The 14,443-nt window shown below is 42.7% G+C and overlaps 1 protein-coding gene across 1 annotated transcript in view; it reads right to left on the bottom strand.

Annotated features, from left to right (window-relative positions):
- Positions 1-14,443, bottom strand: part of ptpn20 (protein tyrosine phosphatase non-receptor type 20) — a gene marked incomplete at both ends in the record, with an annotated part of 149,626 nt that overhangs the window by 37,244 nt on the left and 97,939 nt on the right. Inside the window, 5 exons of the mRNA XM_084153066.1 lie at positions 4,215-4,335; positions 8,241-8,303; positions 8,843-9,058; positions 9,374-9,551; positions 9,767-9,923. Coding sequence (XP_084009192.1) covers positions 4,215-4,335; positions 8,241-8,303; positions 8,843-9,058; positions 9,374-9,551; positions 9,767-9,923 — 735 coding nt within the window. The remainder of the gene's footprint in view (positions 1-4,214; positions 4,336-8,240; positions 8,304-8,842; positions 9,059-9,373; positions 9,552-9,766; positions 9,924-14,443) is intronic.

Consider the following 14,443-nt stretch of genomic DNA (forward strand, 5'->3'; position numbering starts at 1 on the left):
TACATCACAGGGCCGAATTCCCAGCCATCCAGGGCTTCTATACCAAGCACCAAAAATTGTCAAAGAATCCAGCCACCCAAGCCACAGACTGTTCTCTCTGCTGCCGCACGGCAAGCGGTACCAATGCACCAAGTCTGGAAGCAACAAGACCCATTATTTATTCATCGTGTCACAATTTATGTATTTTTTTTATCTTTTTTTATTATTTTTTTTACACTGCATTGTTTGAAATTTACCTGTAAGTAAACATTTCACTGTTAGTCTACACCTGTTGTCTACGAAGCATGTGACAAATAAAATGGTGTTTTATTTGACAAAGTACTTCTGGCAGTAACTCAAAACCCAACATGACCACAGGACATGAAAGCAGCTACTCCGCTTTAAGTCAACCCTAAGATAATTACAAGTGGACCTACAAGAGGGACTTTTTATAATTAGTTTTCCTTCACTTCCTTGTTTGCCTGTAAAATAAGTGGAGTTTAATTCAGTGATGTCATGAATGGTTGTTCTGTGAGTGTCACTTTGTCTGTCACTCCAGAGACACCAAGGGAGTCTACACACACACACACACACACACACACACACACACACACACACACACACACAGGATGTGAATAACACACACAAACACACATATGCACGCACAGCCACTTACGTGCGCATGCACAAACACAAATGTGTGCACAAACACACACAGCCACCAACTACTTTGCCAGGGGGGCGGGCTTAGTTGTGTTGGTGACAGTGAGGTATGAGCTGACTCGTACTTTACGCTACAAGACGATTGAACCTCCATCATCACCAAGCTTTGGCCCCCCACTCAACACCTGGCTGGTGCCGACAACACACACCTCCACTGAGACAAAAATACACACGTCCACTTACTCAACCCCCCCCCCTCTCACCTCATGCTCCCCTTAAACCCTAGGTCTGATTGAAACTCCAGCTGCTTGCCTTCGAACCTCCAGCACCTTCTGTGTGTGTGTGACAGTTACAGCTCTCTGGTCACTCAGAAAACTCCAGGATATGTGGAAGATGTGTTCTATCCTCCCTGAGTATTTATGTCTGTCTGCTCTTCATATCACTTATTTGACTGTCCATGAGGAGTCCACAGGAGTCATGAGAAAATTCAAATTCCCAGTGTCCCACAGGTCATGAGTCCTAGACTAAACTTCCCATAGAACAGAGCTAGATGCTCTTTAAAGCCCAACAAGATGTGTGTGCAATGAGTAATGGAGCAGCTCGTGTGTGCTAATAAAAAAAAAAAATCGACTTAACAGAAAACATGGTGGGGTGTGTGTGTGTGTTGCTGTGTGAACCCAACAGAGAGAGTGATGATTTACTGGAAGTCAGTGAGTTCATTTCTACACGTTCCCGCGTGGTCTATAAACCACTGTTCTCTCACTGAACACACCACAACTAATTACTTTGCCACCTCCCCATGTCCTCCACACTCTATCTCTATCACCTCTGGATGCCCTCTCCTCCACTCCATCCACTCCTTCTCCATCACCACTGTCTGTCATCTGCTCCACTTCCTTTCCTCCACTCCTTCTCTCTTCTCTTCCACTCCTGTTTATCCTCTCCCGTGTGTCTTATGGTTAGAAAGGAGAAGATGGCAGTATTCACAGTGGTGCGTTAGAACGGTGGCTGGTGATGGATAAGGAGGATGTGAGACTTGATCAGGGAGATCATCTCAATTGCATTTCCTAGATTCCTCGCATCCTCTCTCCTTCTCAAAACCCATTGGATGAGAAGGTCAGAGGTCGCGAGGAATCAAGGCAATGCAATTGAGATTCTCCCAGGGAGGTTCCAGCGCTCACTCAGACCCTGCCCAGGGATAACAAGAATTCATTAATTCACTAATTTCTTCATTCATTTATTCATTCATTCCAGCCAAGACTCCTACGATCACCTTTTATAAAAAAGGAAATAACTATTTATACGAAACTATAAAAGGCAAGTAGGATTTATATAATTCTATACACCTAAAAGTGACTGGACCCTGAATAACCCATGTCATACAATAACTCACAACTATAACAAGGTCTGGGGTAGAGAGTGAAGGAGGGAGAGAGTGCGAGAGAGGGAATGAGGAAGGGACTTTGTGAAGGAGTGAGTGATGGAGTGAGGTATGGAGTCCTAATAGAGAGACAGTGGGAGAGAGGGAGACATTGCTATAGGGCTTTCCCCAGTCTCAGGTTTTAAGACGTGTGTGTGTGTGTGTAGCTAGCTGTTTCCTCTTAGGGTGCGTGCTGTCCCACTCGGCACAGATGTCAATTCAACATCTATTCCATGTTGGTTCAACGTCATTTCATTAAAATGACATGGAAACAATGTTGATTCAACCAGTGTGTGCCCAGTGGGGTTTCCATGCGGTCACAAATGCCCATGTGAGACACACTTATTTATCATGCAGTAAACCTGGAGATAATTTACTCTGTACCAGAGAGGGGCTCCATGTAGCCACAGTTAGGGTTCTCTCTCCCTTCTCTCTTTTCCATGTTCTGTCAGTTTGTAAATATACCTGTTATAGCCAACTGCCTTGTCCTTGTCATATACAATACCTGTGACCTACCAAATAAAGAACATCTGTTTCTAATCATGATCCTGTCTCTTACCACAATGTGAAACAAATCAGTATTTGAGAACAGATTTTATATGACAGTCAGAGGTAATACATAGTGACCAGACCAAGGCTACACTGTTACACACAGTGTATGTTGCAGTGAGTTATATTATCATGCTACTGAAACTGCAGCTACAATGGTGATGTTACTGTACAATGACTCCCAAGTGGCACAGTGGTCTAAGGCACTGCATCGCAGCGTCTAGCTGTACCACTAGAGATCCTGGTTCGAATCCAGGCTCTGTCGCAACCGGGAGACCCATGGGCGGCGCGCAATTGGTCCAAGGTAGGGGAGGGTGTGGCCAGCAGGGATGTGGGTTTGTTTCCCACGGGGAGCCAGTATAAAAATAAATAAATAATTACATTCACTAACTGTAAGTCGCTCTGGATAAGAGTGTCTGCTCAAATGTAATAAGAAATACAGTATGTTTTTGTGCATTTGACTGTCATTACATTTCAAACCCCTAAGCACTTGTTCAGTGGTTGTAGACAGACTGCAAATTGAAGATAGTTTCACTACTATTGTACTGCAGAACTCACATACAGTGATTCCAAGTTGTGGGACAACAAGATATGAACAAAAACCTGTGAAAGTATCAGACAGAGATTCCTTACAGAATCACACAGAGCATGTGTACTCAGGGTCCTGTTCAATCAAACCTGGTTTTCAGGTTTCCGGAGGTGAAACAAACAAAATATGAGTCTCTTCGCACTGCAAGATCGCATGTTTGGATTCACACTACATAACTATTATTAATCAGTGTGACATAAAGCTGCAAGTCTTTCCAAGGCACTTGATTCTATTCACTTCTGGTTTCAGTCATGGACAAAACTCAAATGATTTACATGCACTTATTTCACAATATTTAAACACAATATTTCATAAACTCTATGTATTAGGTACATATTTAAAGATATTCTAATATACATTTTGGTATAATACACCTTACACTGTGATTTGCAATGAGCAGTAACATCATTGGTTAGTGATGTGCTGTGGTGCTATTAAATGTATTTAGGTTATAATTGATATTATGCATGCAGTACAATTGTGAAAATATATATACATTAAGTTACTAAAATAAAATATGGAAAGATTAAATATAACAATTTAAATAGTAATACCCTTCAAAAGTCCCACAACCAAAACACTCCTAACTTAACACAGAAGGCAATCACTAAACCCATAAAGGCTGTCATATCATTGATCTAACTCAAACCAATACTATAATCACAGTATCTCTCATTTCAGTTAAGTTTTTCCATCAGCCACTGTCATCTAGAAAAAAACACAAAAGAACCAACTGTAAAAATGTCTACCTACATCAATAAATTCATAACCCAAATATCAAAACCCTGCAGAAACATACTGTAGCTTGGTCTTCCCATTTATATGTGCTTTAGCCAACTCTGAATAGTCATGTTTGGCATGACATCAAACAAACAAAGGAATTGGCTAAAACATATACATATACAGTGCTCATAACAAAATCAACTGCTAACGGGGGGGGGGGGGGGGGGGGGCAAGTAACTGGTCAAACAAATTGATTATCTTCACAGGGGTTCTCAGGTTGCCATCGGTTACTGTGTGCGCGAGGGCTCATATTAAGTTCGCGGGGGCTCTCTGGTTGCCATTGGTTACCGTGCAGCTGCAGGATGTGATGTAGAACCTCCAACCATACCTTGTAGCAGAACAAGTACTGTTCCTATAACCAGAGACAAAACAGAGATGTTACTACACACATACCCAAATGCTCATGCACTGGTCACACACAAACGCGTACGCACGCACACACACACACGCACACACACACACACAAACACAGTGCAGTAAAGAGCCGACTGTAGTCAGATAATTATAGGATGTTATAATTACTTATGATGTGGTACATTAGTGGTTAGGGGGAAATACAGTTGCAGTCTGAAGTTTACATACACCTTAGCCAAATACATTTAAACTCTGTTTTTCACAATTCCTGACATTTAATCCTAGTACAAATTCCCTGTCTTAGGTCAGTTAGGATCACCACTTCATTTTAAGAATGTGAAATGTCAGAATAATAGTAGAGAGAATTATTTATTTCAGCTTTTATTTCTTTCATCACATTCCCAGTGGGTCAGAAGTTTACATACACTCAATTAGTATTTGGTAGCATTGCCTTTAAATTGTTTAACTTGGGTCAAACGTTTCGGGTAGCCTTCCACAAGCTTCCCACAATAAGTTGGGTGAATTTTGGCCCATTCCTCCTGACAGAGATGGTGTAACTGAATCAGGTTTGTAGGCCTCCTTGCTCGCACATGCTTTTTCAGTTCTGCCCACAAATGTTCTATAGGATTGAGGTCAGGGCTTTGTCATGGCCACTCCAATACCTTGAATTTGTTGTCCTTAAGCCATTTTGCCACAACTTTGGAAGTATGTTTGGGGTCATTGTCCATTTGGAAGACCCATTTGCAACCAAGCTTTAACTTCCTGACTGAGGTCTTGAGATGTTGCTTCAATATATCCACATCATTTTCCTTCCTCATGATGTCATATATTTTGTGAAGTGCACCAGTCCCTCCTGCAGCAAAGCACCCCACAACATGATGCTGCCACCCCCGTGTGTCATGGTTGGGATGGTGTTCTTCGGCTTGCAAGCGACCCCCTTTTTCCTCCAAACATAACGATGGTCATTATGGCCAAACAGTTCTATTTTTGTTTCATCAGAACAGAGGACATTTCTTTGTCCCCATGTGCAGTTGCAAACCGTAGTCTGGCTTTTTTATGGCGGTTTTGGAGCAGCAGCTTCTTCCCTGCTGAGCGGCCTTTCAGGTTATGTCGATATAGGACTCGTTTTACTGTGGATATACAGTGGGGAAAAAAAGTATTTAGTCAGCCACCAATTGTGCAAGTTCTCCCACTTAAAAAGATGAGAGAGGCCTGTAATTTTCATCATAGGTACACGTCAACTATGACAGACTAAATGAGAAAAAAATATCCAGAAAATCACATTGTAGGATTTTTTATGAATTTATTTGCAAATTATGGTGGAAAATAAGTGTTTGGTCAATAACAAAAGTTTCTCAATACTTTGTTATATACCCTTTGTTGGCAATGACACAGGTCAAACGTTTTCTGTAAGTCTTCACAAGGTTTTCACACACTGTTGCTGGTATTTTGGCCCATTCCTCCATGCAGATCTCCTCTAGAGCAGGGATGTTTTGGGGCTGTCGATGGGCAACACAGACTTTCAACTCCCAACAAAGATTTTCTATGGGGTTGAGATCTGGAAACTGGCTAGGCCACTCCAGGACCTTGAAATGCTTCTTACGAAGCCACTCCTTCGTTGCCCGGGCGGTGTGTTTGGGATCATTGTCATGCTGAAAGACCCAGCCACGTTTCATCTTCAATGCCCTTGCTGATGGAAGGAGGTTTTCACTCAAAATCTCACGATACATGGCCCCATTCATTCTTTCCTTTACACGGATCAGTCGTCCTGGTCCCTTTGCAGAAAAACAGCCCCAAAGCATGATGTTTCCACCCCCATGCTTCACAGTAGGTATGGTGTTCTTTGGATGCAACTCAGCATTCTTTGTCCTCCAAACACGACGAGTTGAGTTTTTACCAAAAAGTTCTATTTTGGTTTCATCTGACCATATGACATTCTCCCAATCCTCTTCTGGATCATCCAAATGCACTCTAGCAAACTTCAGACCGGCCTGGACATGCACTGGCTTAAGCAGAGGGACACGTCTGGCACTGCAGGATTTGAGTCCCTGGCGGCGTAGTGTGTTACTGATGGTAGGCTTTGTTACTTTGGTCCCAGCTCTCTGCAGGTCATTCACTAGGTCCCCCCGTGTGGTTCTGGGATTTTTGCTCACCGTTCTTGTGATCATTTTGACCCCACGGGGTGAGATCTTGCGTGGAGCCCCAGATCGGGGGAGATTATCAGTGGTCTTGTATGTCTTCCATTTCCTAATTATTGGTCCCACAGTTGATTTCTTCAAACCAAGCTGCTTACCTATTGCAGATTCAGTCTTCCCAGCCTGGTGCAGGTCTACAATTTTGTTTCTGGTGTCCTTTGAAAGCTCTTTGGTCTTGGCCATAGTGGAGTTTGGAGTGTGACTGTTTGAGGTTGTGGACAGGTGTCTTTTATACTGATAACAGGTGCCATTAATACAGGTAATGAGTGGAGGACAGAGGAGCCTCTTAAAGAAGAAGTTACAGGTCTGTGAGAGTCCGAAATCTTGCTTGTTTGTAGGTGACCAAATACTTATTTTCCACCATAATTTGCAAATAAATTTATTAAAAATCCTACAATGTGATTTTCTGGAATTTTTTTCTCAATTTGTCTGTCATAGTTGACGTGTACCTATGATGAAAATTACAGGCCTCTCTCATCTTTTTAAGTGGGAGAACTTGCACAATTGGTGGCTGACTATATACTTTTTTTTCCCCACTGTAGATGCTTTTGTACCTGTTTCCTCCAGCATCTTCACAAGGTCCTTTGCTGTTGTTCTGGGATTGATTTCCACTTTTCGCACCAAAGTACGTTCATCTCTAGGAGACAGAACGCGTCTCCTTCCTGAGCGGTATTAGGTGTTTATACCTGCGTACTATTGTTTGTACAGATGAACGTGGTACCTTCAGGCGTTTGGAAATTGCTCCCAAGGATGAACCAGACTTGTGGAGGTCTACAATTTTATTTCTGAGGTCTTGGCTGATTTCTTTTGATTTTCCCATGATGTCAAGCAAAGAGGCACTGAGTTTGAAGGTAGGCCTTGAAATACATCCACAGGTACACCTCCAATTGACTCAAATGATGTCAATTAGCCTATCAGAAGCTTCTAAAGCCATGAAATCATTTTCTGGAATTTTCCAAGCTGTTTAAAGGCACAGTCAACTTAGTGTATTTAAACTTCTGACCCACTGGAATTGTGATACAGTGAATTATAAGTGAAATAATCTGTCTGTAAACAGTTGTTGGAAAGATTACTTGTGTTATGCACAAAGTAGATGTCCTAACCGACTTGCCAAAACTATAGTTTGTTAACAAGAAATTTGTGGAGTGGTTGAAAAACAAGTTTTAATTACTCCAACCTAAGTGTATGTAAACTTCCGACTTCAACTGTAGCTTCTGTCTCTCTCTCTAGCGCTGTGAGGGTCCACTAACTCTATTCACACACTGTAATTAACCATGGGGGTGGGTTCCCCGTCAGCTTCGTAGCTAACATACTTTCTTTCGACCATCCAGACTCGCGCCACTCAAACCGCAAAGTGCTTTATTTTACAAATTATATTTGAATCATGCATAGATGATTGACCGTCAAACATAGATTTTTATAATTGTTACTCTTTCAGGGCTCAGTGGCTGGGTGGTTGAGTGACATGAATTTAGCTATGAAGGCTTTGGGAAAACCACCCCAGGTTAGTAGGACTAAAGAACCACTACTCAAACTGGGTTTGTGGAATATGTGTAATTTCATTTCATATCTGATTATGTAGGAAACAATAGTGGATAGGCTTACGGAAGCCATAGACAAAGGATCAATGGTAGCCTGAATGGCTAATCAAATGTTTGACCCGTGACCCCTGACACTAACCTCTGACTGGTGGGCCTACTGTACTGACCTTGGTCTGAATCATGCCGTATCGCTGCAGTCTCATCTCCCTCACAATGTTACTGATGTTGATCTGTGGACAGAGAAAGACAAGGAGTTAGGTACATGGAGGTTAGTACAGGTATCTCTCTGATATACACAAGGACTTTTAAGAACACCAAGTGAAGAGCATAGTTTGTATCCGTATTTGAGGTAAGGAGTGTGTGTGAGCGTGTGCATGCATGCATGTGTTTGTGTCTGGGTGTGCACCAATTATGTATATAAAACACTAGATAACTGACCAGAGGCACTGTTTCGAAAGCCATTGTAAAAAAGGTTTTGAAAAAAATAGAAATGCATTTATTAATTTCTACATAATTGTTTGCTAATATATTATATTACAGACACCGTAATGCATACTTTTAACATCCCCACTACAACAAAGAAATACTTCAATTAAATTGAAACATTAAATTGAAATACTGTAGAATTCTATTAATTCCTATGGAGGACTGCTCCTTCTGAGGAGTACCAATATGGTGGCTTCAAAGCCTCTCACTGGCCAATACATAGCATCAGCAATCTAGTGTTTATACATCATTGGTGCGCACCTGTGTGCTCTATCTAACTCACCGGGAGATCGTTCTCTATGAGACTCAGGATGACATCGGTGCAGATCAGTACTCCTGTTCGTCCTATCCCAGCACTACAGTGAACAGTAACAGGTCCTTTATGGTGGACCGCTCGGAGGTAGCGGATAAATCTGACCAGCTGCTCTGAACACTGCGGCACACCGTGGTCAGGCCAATGGATAAACTTCAGGTGACGGACAAAGTGGGTCTCCCCAGACTGGAACAGGAGGAGGGAACATATATCAATCAACTGATCAATCAAATTCCAAATTGTACAATTTTACAAATGTGTTTTGTCATAAAGGAGACCAGGGCCTAAACCATCTAAGAGACAGCAGAGATGACAGTGGCTGATGAAAAACTGAATTGAAATGAGAGATATTGTATCCTTCAAAACGACTTTCATTGGATTTAGTAGACACAAAAAAATAGACATTGTACTCATGCTAATTTATGCTTTACATTTAAGCTTTTTAGTATCCTCTCCGTCACACCTATGATTAGTCCCCTCTATTTATCATCCCTCCTTCACCTCTTTCTCCACCATGCGGATGATCTTGATGTGGAAGTATTCCATGATCTGCTGGTTCTCCAGGCTGAGCTGGAAGCGTCCCGTGTCTAGGGGACAGCTCACCCTCTCTGGCCAGTAGCGGTGACACTTCACCCTGCCTCTCTCCACCTCCTGGGTCATCATGGCTATCACATCAGACCTGGGGAGTGGGGAAGGAGGGTTGTTAACGATGTTGTACTATTCAGACTATAAGACCTTAGTTACAGGTCAGCGCTGACACACCAGGGTCGTGTTCATTAGGCACCATACAGAAGAAAACGGACTGAAACAGAATTACTCATTTTCCTCTGCAAAACGTTTTCGATCGAAACGATGTCTGTCGGAAACTTTTGTGTATACACTAATGCCACAGACCTGTTCTCCCAGACCATCTGCCAGAAGTCGGGCACGGTGGAGGGCAGAGGACCCTGGCAGGAGATATAGATGAACTCATCACTGCCAACCTCCATATGGATATAACTGGCATTAATATAGTCCTGATTATCACCCACTGGAACACGCGTCTTATCATCTAGAGAGCAGGGGGAGAGAGAAAGGGAGCGAGAGAGAGAGGGAGAAGAGTTAGTTGGACATAACTGGCATTGATATAGTCCTGCTATGTATGTGTGTGTATGTTTCAAGTTTCAAAGTGTATTCGCCACGTGCACAGGATGCATCAGGTGTAAAACAGTACAGTGAAATTCTTATCTTGGGAGCTCTTTCCCAACAATGCAGTAATAATAATAATAATAATAATAATAATAATAGAAAATCTAATAAAAAATTATACAAAAATAAAAACCACGATGTGAGTTAGAAACACGAGAATGCGTCCGTAGATAGATGAGTAGAATAGGAGGACAGCAATATACTCTCTGGTCAGTTTCATGACATTCCCTAACCATGTTTCCTGATTACAGCAGTTAACTCTGCAGACAGAAAGTACTCAGACCCCTTGACTTTTCCCACATTTTGTTACGTTACAGGCTTATTCTAAAATGGATTAAATATAAAGTTGTCCTCAGCAATCCACACACAATACTCCATAATGACAAAGCAAAAACAGTTTTTTTGAAATGTGTGCAAATGTATTAAAAATTAAAAACAGAAATATCTTATTTACATAAGTATTCAGACCCTTTGCTATGAGACTCAGATGCATCCTGATTCCATTGATCATCCTTGAGATGTTTCTACAACTTGATTGGAGTCCACCTGTGGTAAATTCAATTGATTGGACATGATTTGGAAAGGCACACACATGTCTATATAAGGTCCCACAGTTGACAGTGCATGTCAGAGCAAAAACCAAGCCATGAGGTCGAAATAATTGTCCATAGAGCTCAGAGACAGGATCATGTCGAGGCACAGACCTGGGGAAGGGTACCAAAACATTTCTGCAGCATTGAAGGTCCCCAAGAACACAGTGGCCTCCATCATTCTTAAATGAAAGAAGTTTGGAATCACCAAGACTCTTCCTAGAGCTGGTCGCCTGGCCAAACTGAGCAATCAGGGGGAGAAGGGCCTTGGCCAGGGAGGTGACCAAGAACCCGATGGTCACTCTGACAGAGCTCTAGAGTTCCTCTGTGGAGATGGGAGAACCTTCCAGAAGGACAACCATCTCTGCAGCACTCCACCAATCAGGCCTTTATGGTAGAGTGGCCAGACGGAAGCCACTCCTCAATAAAAGGCACATGACAGCCCGCTTGGAGTTTTCCAAAAGGCACCTAAAGACTCTCAGACCATGAGAAACAAGATTCTCTGGTCTGATGAAACCAAATTTGAACTCTTTGGCCTGAATGCCAAGCGTCACATCTGGAGGAAACCTGGCACCATCCCTATGGTGAAGCATGGTGGTGGCAGCATCAGCGGCAGGGACCGGGAGACTAGTCAGTATCGAGGAAAAGATTAACGGAGCAAAGTACAGAGAGATCCTTGATGAAAACCTGCTCCAGAGTGCTCAGGACCTCAGACTGGGGCGAATGTTCACCTTCCAACAGGACAACGACCCTAAGCACACAGCCAAGACAACGCAGGAGTGGCTTCGGGACAAGAATCTGAATGTCCTTGAGTGGCACAGCCAGACTTGAACCCGATCAAACATCTCTGGAGAGACCTGAAAATAGCTGTGCAGCAACACTCCCCATCCAACCTGACAGAGCTTGAGAGGATCTGCAGAGAAGAATGGGAGAAACACCCCAAATACAGGTGTGCCAAGCTTGTAGGGTCATACCCAAGAAGACTCTATGCTGTAATCGCTGCCAAAGGTGCTTCAACAAAGTACTGAGTAAAGGGTCTGAATACTTATGTAAATATTTTTTATATTTTTATAAATTAGTAACAATTTCTAAAAACCAGTTATGGGGTATTGTGTGTAGATTGATGAGGAAAAAAACAATTTAATACATTTTAGAATAAGGCTGTAACGTAACAAAATGTGGAAAAAGTAAAGGGGTCTGAATACTTTCCGAAGGCACTGTACCCATAAACCATTTTAGGAGGTTTAGAACAAACATTATTCTGCTGATTACGGTTGTACACCACATTTTTTCCCCATGGAACGTCCAGTGAAACACACATTCCTCAGTCGTTTTCCAAAATAGAACAATAAAACAGCATTTCCCAGAAAACACATTCAGGTCAGAGATATACAGGTAACTGCCAAAATAATGGAAACACTTCAGTAAATGAGTAGAGATCCAGACACTTGTATGCCAAGGTAAAATATATGCCAAGGTGCATTGAAGCTGTTCTGGCTAGTGGAGGCCCAACACCCTATTAAGCCACTTTATGTTGGTGTTTCCTATATTTTGGCAGTTACTTGCATGCACGCACAAACACACACACTGTTTTATGAGGAGACCAGTGTGTGCCACTGGCCAACAGTGTTGTTAATCTACAGTCTAACAATGCAGTGTTGTTGTTTTCCCAGGAACAGTCCAGTCCAGGGACTAGTAAATACTACAGAGTAAATGACAGAGGAGAAAACACGGAATAAATTAATAGGGCACTGGGGAGTAAATGATGGGTGAGAAGAGAGGAGAGGAGTGATAGATAGAGAGAGAAGAGAAAGAGAGGAATGTTGTGGTCTATCTCACACGGGGTCTTGTTTATGTGTTTGTTGATCAGAGTTTGCTGGCTCATTGAACCTACTTAGTGAAATAAAACTCTGATGATGCTGCCAAAACAAAGCTTGTACTGGTCACGCGCACACACACACACACACACACACACACACACACACTAGCAACAGGCATCGAAATTGTCAAAAGGTTAAAAAAGTATTTGAATAAAGGCAACAGTTGGACAATGGATGAAGATACTCCACACTTTTTGAAAAAAAAGAATCCATCCGATATTGACTGAATTATAGAACATAAAACATTGTACTGCCACACACAAATAATTAATTTTGGTGGGAATTCAGGTATTCCATTTATTGTAATTGTTTATACTTATAAACTCAGCAAAAAAAGAAACGTCCTCTCACTGTCAACTGCGTTTATTTTCAGCAAACTTAACATGTGTAAATATTTGTATGAACATAACAAGATTCAACAACTGAGACATAAACTGAACAAGTTCCTCAGACATGTGACTAACAGAAATGGAATAATGTGTCCCTGAACAAAGGGGGGTCAAAATCAAAAGTAACAGTCAGTATCTGGTGTGGCCACCAGCTGCATTAAGTACTGCAGTGCATCTCCTCCTCATGGACTGCACCAGATTTGCCAGTTCTTGCTGTGAGATGTTACCCCACACTTCCACCAAGGCACCTGCAAGTTCCCTGACATTTCTGGGGGGGAATGGCCCTAGCCCTCACCCTCCGATCCAACAGGTCCCAGACATGCTCAATGGGATTGAGATCCGGGCTCTCCGCTGGCCATGGCAGAACACTGACATTCCTGTCTTTCAGGAAATCATGCGCAGAACGAGCAGTATGGCTGGTGGCATTGTCATGCTGGAGGGTCATGTCAGGATGAGCCTGCAGGAAGGGTACCACATGAGGGAGGAGGATATCTTCCCTGTAACACACAGCGTTGAGATTGCCTGCAATGACAAGCTCAGTCCGATGATGCTGTGACACACTGCCCCAGACCATGACGGACGCTCCACCTCCAAAACGATCCCGCTCCAGAGCACAGGCCTCGGTGTAACGCTCATTCCTTCGACGATAAATGCAAATCCGACCATCACCCCAGGTGAAACAAAACCGCGACTCGTCAGTGAAGAGCACTTTTTGCCAGTCCTGTCTGGTCCAGCGACAGTGGGTTTGTGCCCATAGGCGACGTTGTTGCCGGAGATGTCTGGTGAGGACCTGCCTTACAACAGGCCTACAAGACCTCAGTCCAGCCTCTCAGTCTATTGCGGACAGTCTGAGCACTGATGGAGGGATTGTGTGTTCCTGGTGTAACTCGGGCAGTTGTTGTTGCCATCCTGTACCTGTCCCGCAGGTGTGATGTTCGGATGTGCCGATCCTGTGCAGATGTTGTTACACGTGGTCTGCCACTGCGAGGATGATCAGCTGTCCGTCCTGTCTCCCTGTAGCGCTGTCTTAGGCATCTCACAGCACGGACATTGCAATTTATTGCCCTGGCCACATCTGCAGTCCTTATGCCTCCTTGCAGCATGCCTAAGGCACGTTCACGCAGATGAGCAGGGACCCTGGGCATCTTTCTTTTGGTGTTTTACAGTCAGTAGAAAGGCCTCTTTAGTGTCCTAAGTTTTCATAACTGTGACCTTAATTGCCTACCATCTGTAAGCTGTTAGTGTCTTAACGACCGTTCCACAGGTGCATGTTCATTAATTGTTTATGGTTCATTGAACAAGCATGGGAAACAGTGTTTAAACCCTTTACAATGAAGATCTGTGAAGTTATTTTGAATTTATGTTTATAAAGAAGATTGTATGGGCCTGATTTGGGTGTGTTGCATTACAAAGTGGGATTGAAATAGATTTAATTGTGATTTATTTGTCATTGATCTACACAAAATACTCCATAATGTCAAAATGAAAAGAAAATTCTACACATTTTTACAAATGAATAAAATT

The sequence above is a fragment of the Coregonus lavaretus genome, assembly GCF_964263955.1.
Source record: "Coregonus lavaretus genome assembly, chromosome: 36".
Lineage (NCBI taxonomy): Eukaryota > Metazoa > Chordata > Actinopteri > Salmoniformes > Salmonidae > Coregonus > Coregonus lavaretus.